The sequence below is a fragment of the Engraulis encrasicolus genome, chromosome 8 (genome assembly GCF_034702125.1).
Source record: "Engraulis encrasicolus isolate BLACKSEA-1 chromosome 8, IST_EnEncr_1.0, whole genome shotgun sequence".
Taxonomy (NCBI): Eukaryota; Metazoa; Chordata; class Actinopteri; order Clupeiformes; family Engraulidae; genus Engraulis; species Engraulis encrasicolus.
The window spans coordinates 8,734,035-8,749,941 of NC_085864.1; the positions used below are offsets into that span (position 1 = coordinate 8,734,035).

At 42.6% G+C, this 15,907-nt stretch overlaps 1 protein-coding gene across 1 annotated transcript in view; it reads left to right on the plus strand.

Moving 5' to 3' along the window:
• Nucleotides 1–9,504, plus strand: part of LOC134454137 (spectrin beta chain, non-erythrocytic 4-like) — a 133,135-nt gene extending 123,631 nt beyond the window's left edge. Inside the window, 5 exon segments of the mRNA XM_063204941.1 lie at nucleotides 2,138–2,198; nucleotides 3,086–3,348; nucleotides 6,380–6,550; nucleotides 7,841–7,883; nucleotides 9,256–9,504. Coding sequence (XP_063061011.1) covers nucleotides 2,138–2,198; nucleotides 3,086–3,348; nucleotides 6,380–6,550; nucleotides 7,841–7,883; nucleotides 9,256–9,501 — 784 coding nt within the window. The 3' untranslated portion in view covers nucleotides 9,502–9,504.
• The last annotated feature ends 6,403 nt before the right edge of the window (nucleotides 9,505–15,907 follow it).

The window sequence follows — 15,907 nt, forward strand, 5'->3', positions numbered from 1 at the left end:
CAATATCATTATCCAGTATTACAGTAAATTACAGTACATTTACAGTAAATCAAATCATAAAGAAGGCCCTTCTGATGATGATGGCCTGGTTGAGAAATTGGATGGATGGACAGAGCCCAAAATTCTGCTTGCTGGTAGGTATTCCAGGGACACAGAAATTAAGATGTTCCTTAAGGTCTTGAGGTGGAACCCTTTAATTAATCACTCATTATATACAGTAAATATGAATTAAGTGTCCCAGAAATTGACTTTTAGCAACCGCAAAATATTTGGTGGAACCCCTGCTGCAGAGGAGGTGTGCTTAGTAAGTTATTACTTGAGCACAAACACTTAGGAACATGTTTTGTAGTAACTCATTTTGTTTGAGTTTGTATAACTCACTCCTGTCACTGGGAAAGAGACTGTTGAACCCTGGACACTTGCCAGTAGTCATCAACATGTAGATTGTTGTTAAGTGTATGTGCTCCGAGCAATGTTTAATTTTGTTCCCCAGCGCCTCCTGTTTTGTATTGCCCAACTCCACGTGTTTTGTTTTATCTCTCTGTTTTCATATTGTATCTGTCTATTTTTTGTAGAAAGTTATACATTATTATACAGTGGCAAGAAAAAGTGTGTTAACCTTTTGGAAGGTCATGGTGTTTTGCATTAATTTCTCATGAATCATGTTATGATCTGCCTTTATGTTACTAGTGTGGACAAACACAACGTGCAGGATCTAAAAGCACAAAACAGAAAGTGTTACATTTACATGAGACAATGCTATGCAGATATGTTGGTAGGCTAACACTTTACATTACGGATTGCTAATAAGGTGGTAATTGTATGGTAATTTCCGTGTAATTTCAGCGTAATAATAATTTATAACCACACATTACAAGTTATTACTATGCAGTTTCCATAAAATTACTTTACGTCTTGGCATGGTAATGTAAAGTGTAACCGAAATGTTACCAACCTACGCTTGAGCTTTCAGCCTGATCTCCAAAAATTCCGTGCTCCTAGACACGGATGTTAAGGACACAAAATCCGTGTCCAGGAGCACGGATTTTGCCAAAATTCCGTGCTCCTGGACACGGAATTGTTTTCCGTGATGGGCACACGGAACTGCTTTCTATATTCCCACAGCACTGTGTTAATTCTATCATTAGAAAATACATACCAAATGCTAATCCTAAGCAAAATAATGCTATAGCAATTGAAGTTGTACCCTGACCAAACATTCCCTAACCTTAACCTGTCATTAAATACATATTTTTGAGAAATACATTTTCCAGTTGGTTGATAGGCTATTAAATTCATATAATGAATGAAAGAATACTAGCTGTGCCCAGACCAAAACAATCCCTAACCCTAACCTGTCAGTAAGAAATGTTTTTTTGGAGAAAAAATATTTGACTGAGGTCAAAGACTGTGGAAACATAGAGCTGTGGGAGTATAGAGAGAGCACTTCTGTGTGTCCATCACAGAAAACAATTCTGTGTCCAGGAGCACGAAAAACAATTCCGTGTCCAGGAGCACGGAATTTTGGCAAAATCCGTGCTCCTGGACACGGATTTCGTGTCCTTAACATCCGTGTCCAGGAGCACAGAATTTTTGGAGATCATGTTGGAGCTTTGGAATGTATTTTTATAAACTGGTTTAACACTCCTTTGGTAAGAATAAACTCAAGATGTGCCTCTTTGTTGAATTGTGTCAGATTAAGAGAGTGTTAGACCAGTGATAAATCCCAAAGGTTCACTTACTGTACTTCAAATGCCATGTAGTATTTAGGATGTCTCCTGAATGCTGTCAACAAAAACAAATGAATAAAATGATTATTTTGTCCTGTTAGTTTCAGTACATTGTGATTGCCTACAGAAGTGATTTAAAATGAAGATTGGACAACAGTTTATGGCAAATTCATGCAGAAAAACCATGATGTTCCAAAAGGCTCACATGCTTTTTCTTGGCACTGTATGAAGACCTCTTTTAATATCATTTCCATTTTTACATTACATTTATACTACATGATACTTTGCGATAATGATGATAATGATGATGATGATGACGAATGACTGGCGCGGCATGCTCATGCCATTTGAAAATAACATCCATGATCAAAAATGAATAAAAGCGATATTGTTTGTACCTCCTAAAGGGAAAAGAGGTCCACTTTAGCCGACATCGTGGAACAGCTTCAGGAGAGAGAGGCTGCCGTGGTAAGTGCCTTCCATACTGTATATCTGTGGCCGTTCATAATTTAACAGTCATAGGCCACAGTGCTGTGTGAATATTGTATGTCATGCATTGCACTTCTTCCTAAATGTTACTTACTTCATACGGTACTTCAGAGCACAGAGAATGCCTTGTTCAAGGCACACATGCATGGGTACTTAAGACTTGTTAATGAAGTAAAATCACATTTCCCATCAATATTAACTCTATTTACTCACACCAATTGATTTTTTGTAAATTATTTTTACTTATCAATCTAACATGTCCTCTCACATTGCAGCTGCATGGTCTCACATCATAGAAAAAAAATACAATGTATGCTTTTGCATTGTGATGTATTTTACTATAGCCTTGATTTAGGTGTGTCAGCACATCTGCGTGCAATGACATCTTCCTTTAGTTTCTAAGTGGCCCCAGTGAATAACTTATAAGACAATATATAACTGGCCTTTTACTAATAAGTGAAAAAGAAGGACCTTTATTTGTTTACTTTCAAGGGGATGATGCATCATTTTAAGTAGAAGGTTAAAGGATAGAAAGTATAGCATGTGGATAATTGGGTTCTTATTATGCTCAGAGGTGTGCAGATGCGGACTTTAGGCACACCTAGGCAATTGCCTAGGGCCCCGGCCAAATTTGCCCTTGTGTTTGAAGAATTACTTTTGAGGGCCCCATGTATATATTTCACCTAGGGCTAGATCTGCCCCTGGACGTGTGTAAGTAGAAGTAAAACTAAGTTGTTACCGGTGTGACAACTATGTGATGTGATGTACTAGGGTTGTACTCCATGAATTTACTTAATACATTACACACCTGATTATGCTCCAGTTATCACTGCACGAGTGAAGTCTGAAACAACCTTCCCCTCCAGGCCCGGGGTGAGATCCCCCGCCTGCCCAACGGCATGCCAGAGAAAGGTGGCCGTCCGGAACGACCGCGGGCCCGCGACCGACCCAAGCCCCGGCGGAGACCCCGACCCAAAGAGCCCAGCGGTGCCGGGGAGCCGCGGCGGTCCCGATCCGCTCCAGCCCAGAGCAGCCCGCCGGTGCCAGCAGTGCCGTCGCACACGGCCAAGCACCAGGGCTTCCTCTTCCGCAAGCTGGACATCGAGGACCAGAAGAAGGCCGCCAACAGGTGGGGGTCTAGTGCTACGATACCATGTCTGTCAGTCTGTCTGACTGTCTCTCTGTCTATCTGTCTGTCTAGCTATCTATCTTTCTGTCTATCTCTCAGTCTGTCTATCTGTCTGTCCGGCTGTCTGTCCATTACACTGGTTGTACAATGGGCCTTCATTTTGCTGAACCTCACAGACTGTTGACGTTTGAAAGGAAATGCCACCCTGAAACCAAACTAAACCAGGCTAATATAAGTGTCTGATTTATGATAACATAAAATGATTTATTTTGTTCGCTAACGATTAAAATTCCAACATTTCATAAATTGGTATGCAAGTTAAAGCTTTCATCAAGTTTTACAAATGACATTGATATAGACATGTACGTATTGCTACATTGAACAAGTGAACAATTCATTAAATTCTAGAACTGCGTAAATGCTAGAAGAATGCTAAAACTATAAATTTGGTTGTTTTTTAAAGAGTGTCAAAGTGACGTCCTCTAATAATTGCTGACTGTTGAAAAGCCAGTGCTCATTCCTACTGGTCTCAAAGGTATGATCATGTGATCCATGGTGTGCCTAGCAATTTGCCCCTGGTGCCAACTACGTGTAGTCGTTCAGTGGGCACTGGTTTTTTAACTACAATACGCAGAAACACACCGTTCACAGTCACTGTGGCAGCAAAGTGAAGCCCTGGCCAGAGCAATGGATGTATGGGAGTGGATGTTTTGGGCATGACTACCCTGGCATGTAACACCAGACCTAACCAATCTATGTCTGATTGATTGGTGCTGAGATCGGCTCGCTGTTGGCACTAACATGTTCAATAGCTTCATTTCAGGGCTCAAGCTTCATCTCAAACCAGCGAAGGAAATATTTGGATTATATTATATTATATTATATTATATTATATTATATTATATTATATTATATTATATTATTTTGCTATAGTTAGTAAGCATTAAAGCAAGATGTATATAAGCTTTGTCATGTTTTATGTATGTTTTTTGAAATAACTAGTTTTCACAGCAATCAATTTTGTTTGCAGATAAATATCCTTCATTCCCACTAGCTCACAGTTTCCCAGTCCAGGTCCAGCAGTTTATAACCACCCTGACTTTTCTATCAATGCTATTTACTTCTTTACATTAAGCGGTTTTTCAAGAGTTTTAATCATATTTTACAGACAAAGGCCTCTGATATATTTCATACATTTTAAACAGTTTAAATTGGAACTTTAACACTTCAAATAACGACTTCTGCATTGTTGCATTCAACTGAGCAATTTGGTGTTTATAGCCTGATTACATTCAATTATTCTTAAGGGAGGGAAACCGATTTTACACTGTTCTAACTTATAATTGATAGTTTTATAGAATAGTTATATATAGAAATAGCTAGTAGCATATATTCTTTACTCTTCTGTACAAAGTTTTTCAAACCCATTGACTGCTCATGAATAGCTTACCATTCCACTGCTTGCAAGACAAAAAATAAAGAGAAAAAAATCTCACACTGTTGCATGGGGCACTGAGCTGCACTGAGCTATCCAATCAGCTTGCCTGGTTGGTGGATGCCACTGGCGCTATGGAGACTCAGCTGCTGTTCTGGGATCAGCTGAGGTATTGTACTCACTCATCAACCCATCTCTCCTTACCTCCCATCTCTCCTCACCTCAAAATGGCTGCCCATGTTTATACGCCATTACTATTCCTTTCCCTTACCCCGGATAGCTGCTGCTGTCTGCTGGCCCGGTTCAGTTCAGGCCCCTTTGAACCTTGGCCCACATGTGAGCCAGGTTAGGGCCGGATCTGGGCCGGATTTCAGATGCTGCAGCCATCCATCTGTGTGGCTTCTCTCTGACCGAGAGGCTCTCTCTGGCGCCCCCCTCAGTCCTCCTTGTGGGAGTGTCAGCAAGAGTCCTGCGCGAGAGAGACTGAAGGCCCCGTCCCAAACCGTGCTGTCCCGTGCAGGCCCGTCCCAAACCGCACAGCTGCTGCAAATACACACCCTGAGCTGAGCAGGGTCTCAGAGCGCTTACAGCACAGCACAGCAGCTACAGATACACACACACATAGACACACATAGACACACACACACACACACACACACACACACACACACACACACACACACACACACACACACACACACACACACACTCAACCACACACACACACACACACACACACACACACACACACACACACACACACACACACACACACACACACTCAACCACACACACACACACACACGCAACCACACACACACACGCAACCACACACACACACACTAAACAGACACACACATGAACACACACACACACCAAAAAATGCACGCACACACAGGCAAATGCTCACATGAACAGATGCATATGTATGTCAAAGCACATATACACCTACAAGATGCACATGCACATGCATTCGTGTGCGCAAGCAGGCACAGATACACCATTAACACACACACAAAAACACACACATAAACAATGGCACATGCACAACAGCTGGATGTATATGGCTTTATATACATGTCAATGCGCATTTGAAGGTATGATGCACTTCAAAGTTTGCCTGTCCACTCCACGGTATCCTAGATCTTGTAGTTTTTATTTTTTATGAATCTGCATTTCCTTTGTCATAAAAACTATAATTAACCGAAACCCTGTCTCTCTTTCTTCTCTCCTCTGCTTCCTTCTGCTGACTGATGTTCTCCTCTTCTGTAAAGGTAAGCCATAGAGAACCCAGACCCGACCTGAACTGAACTGAACTGACCTGTCCTGTGCTGTCCTGTCCTGTGCTGTCCGTCGCTGTTATCTTTGGTCGTATCTCTTCCTGTCTTTCTCTCCCTTCTTTTCTTTTTCCCTCGCTCTCTCGCTCCTTCTTCACTCCGACAAAAAAACAAACACACTGCTCTTCCGGAGACGCTTGAGTCCGCACCAGGTGAGTGACGACGTTGCTCCCAAGTTGCAATTGCTCTGTCCGTGCTGAAGGAGGCGCTGTGTTTTTTTTTTTCTTCGCCCTTCCCCCTCCCCTATCCGTCACCACAGCAGGTCATGGGCGAACCTCTACTGCGTGCTGAACAAGGGCGAGATCGGCTTCTACAAGGATGCCAAGAACACCGCCACACCTCACAACAACGAACCTCTCCTCAGCCTGGGCGGCTGCACCTGCGACGTCACGCTGGGCTACAAGAAGAAGAAGAACGTCTTCACGCTCAAGTAAGAGCGGAGCGGAGCGGGGTGAATTGAGGCCTGGGTGCGCCTCCCAGCCAGCGTCTGTAGGGGGGGCACAGGAGGTGTTATTCCTTTTTCCCACAAAGGAGGGGTGGAGATGGGGGCAGGAAGAAAAGGGTGGTCAATCCGTGTTAGGCCGGGGACATACTTGCTGCAGAAAACGTGTGGGTGTGCACTTTTCGTGCATGAGTGTGTTGCCATGCGAACTTTGGCAATTTTGCGCGTGCCACAGCACCAGTCACAATGTACGCAGATGTGTGCGTATGGTGCAATATTGACAAAACCGCGAGGACCGATCTTATGACCATCCATGTTGAGTTTTGCGGTAGAGTCAATGGAAGAAAACATTAAGTAGCCCCTTAATGCGCGCCGTACCTCCAGTGGCGCGCTGTAATAGACATTGAAATGTAACTACCATAGCACTACAATACTATGACACAACATAGGCCCTTTAGCAATGCACCACGACTTGGTCATTACCATACTGGTAACAACAAATGTATAAAGCCGCGTCTTAAGGGGTTAGAGCCCTGTTGGCTATCTGCCCTCTAGATAATATCTCAAGTACTGTGCGAAGTGCTCGAAGTATGCGGTTGCATGCATTGTTTTAGGCAATCAGGAAGCATGTCCCCAGCCTTACTTTGTGACCGTGCCTGCAGGGGTGTGTGTGCTGAGGGTGGCACAGGGTCTACTTCCTTTTTTGAACAAGAGAGGGGGTGTACAGATGGCAGGATGGTGAAAGGCGGGGCAGCGGGTCGATACATATATTTGTGAATTGGTCCTAACAATAACAATGGCTGCCTGCCACTAATGTGTTTGAATGATGTGTGTGTGTGTGTGTGTGTGTGTGTTTTATCGGGCATATGTGTGTGGGTGTGGAGGGTGCTGTAGGATTGGGGCATGTTTCGTACCCTCGTGCCATTGTTATTACAGTACGTACATATACTGTATTTTAGGCAGTGCCAAGACTGTGTCCATCATGGGTGTGTGTTCATGGTGTGTTTTCAAACTGTACTGTCTGTGCTCCTTTGGTGTGTCTGTATCTGTGCTTCCTTTTGCAGTACCATTGTTGTCTTGCTCTGAGGGGAAGTACAGATGCTGAAGTTGTTCAAGTGTCCATCAGGTTCTCCAAAATTACGACTGAAATGAGCTGAATGCATCGAGTCACTCATTTACAGTCCTTTACACACAACCTTTCATCTTGATCATCACATCCTTATTAACCGCTTCAGATGAAGACACATACTTACTTCGACTCATTGATCTCTGTTTCAGGACAAAAGATGGCAGCGAGTTTCTATTCCACGCTAGAGATGAGGTAAGATATTGACGATTATTACCACAGATGTAATATAAACTAGGAATGCACTCAAAGAGTGCAGACCGCCGCCAAGGAAGCTGTTTGATAGAGCATTTGACCATGTTACACCCTATTTTTTTCCCCAAGTCTTTCTGGTAGCATGTCATTTTTCCGACACCCCTTTGGTCCGATTCGTCAATATTCCGAAAATTTCCCATTAATCCTACAGCCCACTAACTCGAAATAATTAAATGAAACCCTTTGCTCCGACAGCTCAATGTTCCGACCAATGGCTGTTTGGGGTTGGTCATCATCCCAGGTCGTATGTCCTGCTTTTCCCGGTGCCAAGTAGACTTCAGCTGCATGCGCTGCGACGAGCACATGTGCCGTCTGAGTCGGTCTTGCTGTGCCCTTACCAAAACCACCCCTAAACATAACCTGTCATTAATGCAATGTTGCCAAGTTTTACAATTGTGCCCTACCCAAAACCATTCCTAACCCTAACCTGTCAGTAGGCTATTGCAATGTTTCTGACCAAAACTTTCCCTAAACCTAACCTGTCACAGACAGCAGCATGACCATTGCGTAGGCTTCAGAGATGACGGTGATCTAAAGCAGCTTTTGGTCGGAACATTGGACTGTCGGGACAAAGGGTTTCATTTAATTGGTAAAAAGTTATCTGAGACTAAGTGCTGTAGGATCAATGGGAAATGTTCGGAACATTGATGCATCGGACCAATGGTGCGTCGGAAAAATGAGCGGACCCCGTCTTTCTGCCTTGTAGAAACTGTAATGTGAAAATGCGCCCTATCCCGCAACGGTGAAGACTCTTTTAAAAAAAAATCCTGGATCGGGATGGTGATCCGGATCAGCACTAAAATTTAATCACTTGTTCCATTTGGCATTTCCAACAACTCCACAAAGTTTCATCTATATCCTTTCATAACTTTTTGAGTTATCCTGCTGACAGACAAACAAACAAACAAACAAACAGACAGATAGACAAATAGACCAACCAATGCGACCGAAAATATAACCTCCTTAACGGAGGTAATAATTGTACTATAATTTGTGATGCTAATAACATCACCAAAGCGTCCTATTTATAGTGTATTACATCGTACTAGCTGTTGACCTCAATGGTCTGTGTGTTACCTGTACTTGCTGCATAGCAGGGTGTTAAGGGCTGGGTGCCCAAAACATCACCATAACATCATATAGTATAGTGTATTATATCAGACTAACCGTATTGCCTGCCCCCTGTTTGCTGCATACTGTAGGAGGACCTTAAGGGCTGGGTGCCCAAAACATCACCATAACATCATATATACAGTGTATTACATCGTACTAACGGTTGACCTCACTGGTCTGTCTGTTATTTGCTGCGAAGGAGGATCTTAAGGGCTGGGTGTCCAACATCACCAAGAGCATCAGTGAGCACGATGAGATCGCCAAATGGGGCCAGCCTCAGCCAACTACCTCTTCCACGGACGAGGGCACGCGGCGCGACGCCCGCAAGTCCGAGGCGGAGAAGTCGGAACAAGGCGGCGGCGACAAGTCGGACCGGGCCGACCGCGTGTCCGAGCGCTCCGACAAGGGCGACAAACCGGAGAAGCGCACAGGGAAGAAGAAGTGAGAAGAAGATCCCGATCCGGCTCTCCGGATTTCCTATTTTCCTTTTGTTTGTGGTGGGCCAGGATCAAGGGGCAGGAACTAGTGGGGGGAGAGATGCGGAGTGGAGATTTCGGGGGCAGGCAAGCGTGTTTGTGCACATGCATCTATGCACATGTGTGCATATATGTTTGTGTGCATGTGTGTGTGTGTGTGTGTGTGTGTGTGTGTGTGTGTGTGTGTGTGTGTGTGTGTGTGTGTGTGTGTGTGTGTGTGTGTGTGTGTGTGCGCGTGACGTGTGTGTTTGCAGTGTAGGGAGCAGGTTGTGCTCTCTCTCTCCCTCGGTTTGGTTATCCTCCCCCACCACAACCCACTCTGTCCCTTCAGCAGAGTCAGCATGGCGTCACCAGAGCAAACAAAAACAATAACAAAAGAAGAATACCAGTGTGTGGTGATGAGACCATGCAGCGGTGCTGTGGGGCTGCGCGCAGCACACTGTGGCGCTGAGTCCCCCTCACACTCCCTCCTCTCTCTCTCTCTCTCTCTCTCTCTCTCTCTCTCTCTCTCTCTCTCTCTCTCTCTCTCTCTCTCTCTCTCTCTCTCTCTCTCTCTCTCTCTGCCCCGCTGGTTCGCCATGCCGTGAGCGTGGGACCAGACGGCTGGCCAGGTCCTCTCTCTGTGCCAGTGTCACAGGCCCCAGCAGTGCGATGGACTCCTGCCATGACGTGTGCTTTTTGCCCAGGTACAACAACAGAGACCTCTGGTGGCATGGAGGCTCACTGCGCCTGATCGGTGTTGGATTACTGTATTGTAAGTGGAGATGTTAGGAGGGATTGCAGTTGCAGATATTACCAAGAAGTAGCTCATGACATTGTTCTTATTAAATATATATTTTTGGGTTTTTCGTTGTGTATGGTTGGTATCTCTCATGGTCAGAGAAGAGAGTCATATGTGTATGTTTGCACCGTATATGTCTTTCTGTTTAAATGTTCTGACGCTGACGTACGTATATACTCAGTCTTAAGCAAGAGAATGAATACATGCCAAAATGTGTTTCTTTTTTTTATTGTTTTCTTCTTGAAAGAGTGGCCTTTTGTTGGAGAACATGTGTTAGTAATGAATCCTTTTTCAATAATGTTTTCTGTGTCTTATTTGTGTGTGTGTGTGCGCGTGTGCGTGTGTGTGTGTGTGCGCGCGCGTGTGCGTGCGTGTGTGTGTGTGTGCGTGCGTGCGTGCGTGTGTTGTGTTGGTCTTTACTGCAAGTGTGTATGTGTGTGAGTGTATCAAGGTGTATATGTGTGTTCCCGTGTTGGTGTGTGTGTGTGTGTGTGTGTGTGTTTGCGTGTGTGTCAGAGTATGCATGTGTCACAACTCACCACATCTATGGTGTCCATATCTCAGGTGTGTGTTGGCATTTTTCTCCCATCATCATCTTCTCTTTGGTCTTCCATGCATGGCTGACATCACCAGCCAGTCGTTCCGTTTATGTCAACTTCAACACATCACAAAGGGCATATTTTTCACAATAATTATAAAAATATATAAATGTATATGTAGAAAATGGAAAGAAAGCTCAATAAATGATTATTTTTGTTTAGTTAAGTTGGTGATACTGTATAACACAGCATTATTCCACAGCCATGGCAAAATCGCAAAAATTGTGTTTGAAATCTTTGTTGATTCGTATGCGTGGGTGTGTGTGCTACACCCTCGCAGTCAGTTCATGTCTCTTGTCAGTGTTTGTATCTTTTTAAAGAAAAAAAAGTACCCAAATAATCAGCACAGCAAAGCCATATACAGCCAAAGGGGTTTGTCGTATTGTAAAAAACACTGTAGACAAATCCGTTTGGTGGTGTTTTTTTCACTCATATCAGGACATTGCACTGAGTTGTGGGCTGTTTGGCGTGTCATGCTTCGATCAGACGAGTTATGCAAGAAGGCCACAATTTTTTTTTGTGAGGCAGTCCAGTCCCCGAAGCGAAGCTACTTTTCACTGTACTTAACTTCTGTGTCATTTTCTCCAGTAATGCACCACGGTACATGCGAATGACAAATATGGAAATCTACTGTACTGCATGACTCATGCCACCATGGTTACATGCAACATGCATCTTGTCAATCTTTGGTTTTGTTTTGTTTACTTATTGTATTATTTTTACTTTCATTTTATTTATGTGTCACTTCCCACTGCATACGTTTTTTTACACTAAGGATAATGCGCCATCTTCAGCAGAGATCACCAATGTACTTGTGAGCACTAGTGAGTGTGGTGTATTATGATATTATAATAATACTAATAATACTCTTCATGTTCTGGGGTGGGATCAGCTGTGATGGTCTTATCTGTGCAGGCAGACGGGTAGCCACCCAGAGTCGGGTCATTTGGCCTTAGGCCCAGCAGGGGGCACTATGCTGGCCATTTGAAAGCTTGCACTAACAGGGTTACTGCTCAGTACACTGTTATTAACCTGTCTCCTCGAAAACTGGACGAGGAGACATTTTGCACTCTTCATTTGTCGTTGGCTTTGTGTTTGATAGTTCGGTTGTTTGCTAGGTTTTTTTAAAATCTCCTTTGGGTTGCTTTATGCTTGAGAATAATCTGTATATAATGTGTAACATGTCATTTTTTAAGTGACCATGCACACTTGTTTGAAATTAAATGCCATCTTTATTACCAGTGCGGAGATTCTAAACATGAGCAATGCAGGTCTTTTGGTTTTGCAAAGTGACAAAATCTAAGTGACACACAGAGACTAAGAAAAAGAGGGGAGTTACCTCTATCTACATGCTTCTTTTTTTTTCTTTTTTTTAGAAAAAAAAAATCTGAAAAGGTGTGTGTCTTTATATCTGTAAATGAAAACCTTTTTAATCCCAAACTGCATTAGGATAAAGCAATTGCATCAACGTCTAAAATGCTTCTAAAAAAAATCACTTGTTTCTGTTTTGTCATTTACAATTTGCGGGGCTTTTCTTGATAAAAGAATGAAGTAAGTGGGCAGGTTTTTGTTGTCCTGACAGACCATAATGCTTTCCCTCTTTGGTTCCCCTTTTTTCTCTTTTTTTTTGTTTTGTTTCATTTCTTACTCTATAGATTTTTGGTACAAAGTCCTATTTTTTAACAAAATGAGTCTCTCCTATGAAAGGAGGGTGGCAATGCAGTGTTGAGAATATACTGACAACTGGTTAAGGAAGCTTGGGGAGTAGTAAAGGGGAGTGTAATGGGATACGGTGTGTGTCAACAATGCGAGAATAAGAGAAATTTATGCAACTTTTTTTCTTTGCACTAAATTGCTACCCCATTGCACAGTGCTGTATCTGTCTAGGTGGCCAGGTTAGCAGTGAGTGGTGCCTCAGGGTCTGATAGCTAGGAGGGAATGCCATGCTCATTTCTTTATGTTGAAGGAGGGAATGCTCATTTCTTTATGTTGACTTACAGTAAAATTTAGAATTAAAATAATTTAAAAAAATCTATATAGCACACTATCATACTCAGTTATCATTCAATGTGCTTTACAATACAGCGTTATATTTTACATAAATAAACAAATTTACACACAATATATTTCAACTTGGTGAATGACGGGTGGGAAAGTGAGTTAAGGATTGTGGTCGTTGGTTGGTACAGTACAGTATAGTGTAGAAATTCACTTAGTTCACTGCCTTCACTAAGAGACTGTAGCTCTATGTTGTTATTTATTTATGGTCCCTGCTCTTAGTGTCAGGGACAGATTACTGCACAGGCCTACCGGGCCCAGACCCAGGTCCAGGGGCCCAAGAGTCAAGGGGGCTCTGCAGGCCTCTATATTTCCATTCCCACGTTTTATTAAAATCACACTTTTACCAACTATATTGTCAGTTTTCTCAGAGGGCTACACCCATACTTCCAACAACATAGAATCTCACATCTGGCCTAAAACCCTGAATCATTTAGTACAGTAGCAGCACCCACTCAGGGGGGCCTTTCTTGTTGTCTGGCCCAGGGGCCCATGGAATCATAATCCATCCCTGCTTAGTAGGGATGACACAAGTTCCACGCCATCTCAGTGTCTTTTCAGTAGGTACTGTATGTATTACTGAATATGATGCTCTGTTGTCATCATTCATCTTTTCAGGTTTCCATAGCATCCATACGGATGAGTTTCTACCAAAACATGGCTAATGTATTGGTGCAGCTCAGTGAGATTGGCTTTTTTTCAACCAGTTTAGAAGGGATGTAGTAATTCATGAATGTGTGTTTTTTTTTTATTACACGTCACAGTGCTTTTTTGTAGTACATGAAGCATAGAAGTTTAATTTGAATGCATCGTTTAGGTGAACATAACCAGCAACTTGTAGTCTTAACACAACAACAACAACAAAGCAATTTGATTTCACTGCCCTTCATAACAAATACAGGTGCAGGCATGAACACAGACGACTCGTAGGAAAGCACAATTTTATAGTGTGTGTAGTCTACAGGCAGTCCCAGGCAAGTCTGCAGCTACCCGTACTGACGCCCAGCCCACTGGTCCAGTCTTGACCATTAGCTGTGTGTGGACAGGGGCCTGACAGTGTTTTCAGGGCTAAACATACTGACTCACTTGACTTCTGTGCTAGTAGGGAAACTATTCCACGTCCTTGTGGGGTTTTGGTGTGTTTCTTGACTCCCATTTTACCTATTTGTTGTTTACTTTAGTTTCTGTCAGACAAGAAGCTCAACCATAAGTGCAACCTTTAGAAAAGAAGCTCCACCAGAAGTGCAAGCTCTTGGTGTGTAACTGATATCAGTGATTTCAAAACAAAGTTCCGATGAGTGGAAGTAGGGCCAGTGGGATTTTTGTTTGTTTGTTTGTTTGTTTGAGGATGAGGATAGCATGATGTATGTTAGCTTCTGGAAGTGAATTTGAGAGGAGGCCCCAGTTGGAGTCAGTCTAGGGTGATTTCCACAGAGACACTTCAGTAGTACTTTAACTTAAGAAGTCCCTACTTCAGTATGAAGTGCCCCTTGGGCAATATATCAGGGATAGGTATAGGTATCACTTAAAGTTTAAACATACAGGTACAATACTTTTCCTTGCACATGTGGATAAAATGCTTGCACATAATGTATGTGCAAGGAAAAGTAGTGAATGTATAAAGTGATGATGTGAGACCTATCCCTGATTTATTGCCAAGGGGAACCATACTTAAAGGTGCACTGTGTAAAAAATGTGGTAGTTTATTTCCAGAATTCATGCTGCTCATTCACAAATGTTGCCTTTTCACGAATACTTACCACCACCATCAAATTCTGCATTCATTATGACTGAGGAAACTGCACTTTTCATTCATGAAAATGTGGATCTTCTCCATGTCAGCCATTTGGAATTTCAAGAAATAGACATTTTTAGCTGCAAAACTGTGCTTTGGTCATACTAATAAATATTAGTTTATTACTCAGTTAACCCCTTAGCGCAGAGCCTATGTTATAACCTTACTGTCATCAAAATTGTAATGGCTATGTCTTAATCTGTTACTTAAGGCTCTCGATAATGTCGTAGCAATATTGTTATGGTGAAGTTGTGTATTTACAGCAAATAGTGAATAGGCCCGCTGGCAACCCCATCTGCACTAAGAGGCTACTATTCCTAAAAAGATCAAAAGCAGGCAGCACAGTGAGCTGCATAGTTGCAGTACCCACTATGGCCACAATCCTACACAGTGCACCTTTAAGTACTAGTGTTTTTGGGGAACTCGGCCCTGGTTAGGGTGAGTATCGAGGGAAGACTGTTTACTTTAGTTTGGAGCCACTGGCTTGCCTCTCTACTGTCTTGACCCTGAAGCACCAACTTTTAAGCTCAGTGGTTTGATGACCTGTACAAATTGTAATTGCTTAAAGTATTTTCTCAAAAGAAAAAAAAAGAAAATGTTCTCTCTTTCTCTTTTTGTTTGTTTTTTGTTCGTCGGTTTTGTTTCTGCTGTTCCATTTAAGGAGACAGTGGGTTTTAACAATTATAAAAATATGAATGGGGGGAGTTTTATTTATGATAATACAGTAACAACAGAAAAAAAGAATGATAAAACAATTATTTAAAAACAATGCAAACCATGACACACTGGGTGGAGAGTTGCATGAATTACATAGTCCTAACTATGATACTGATCTCTGCATGATTACCGTCTCATCCCTTTGCTTACAATCACTGTACAAGGGTGACACACGTACATGGAAATAATGGAGAATGAATGAAATGAAATGAACGAATGAATGAATGTTGTATAAAGCAGATCCAAAATTACAATCTTTGACTCTGTACAGTCCTTTCCTCTATAAATACAAATTGTGATATGATGGTGTCCTCGTGTGCCTTTATTTGTCTTCATTGCCATCACTTGTCTCATCACACTAGTAGCCTCATAATTTTGCCAGTCGAACACATCACTACTGGTAAAAAAGATTGATAAATGAATAC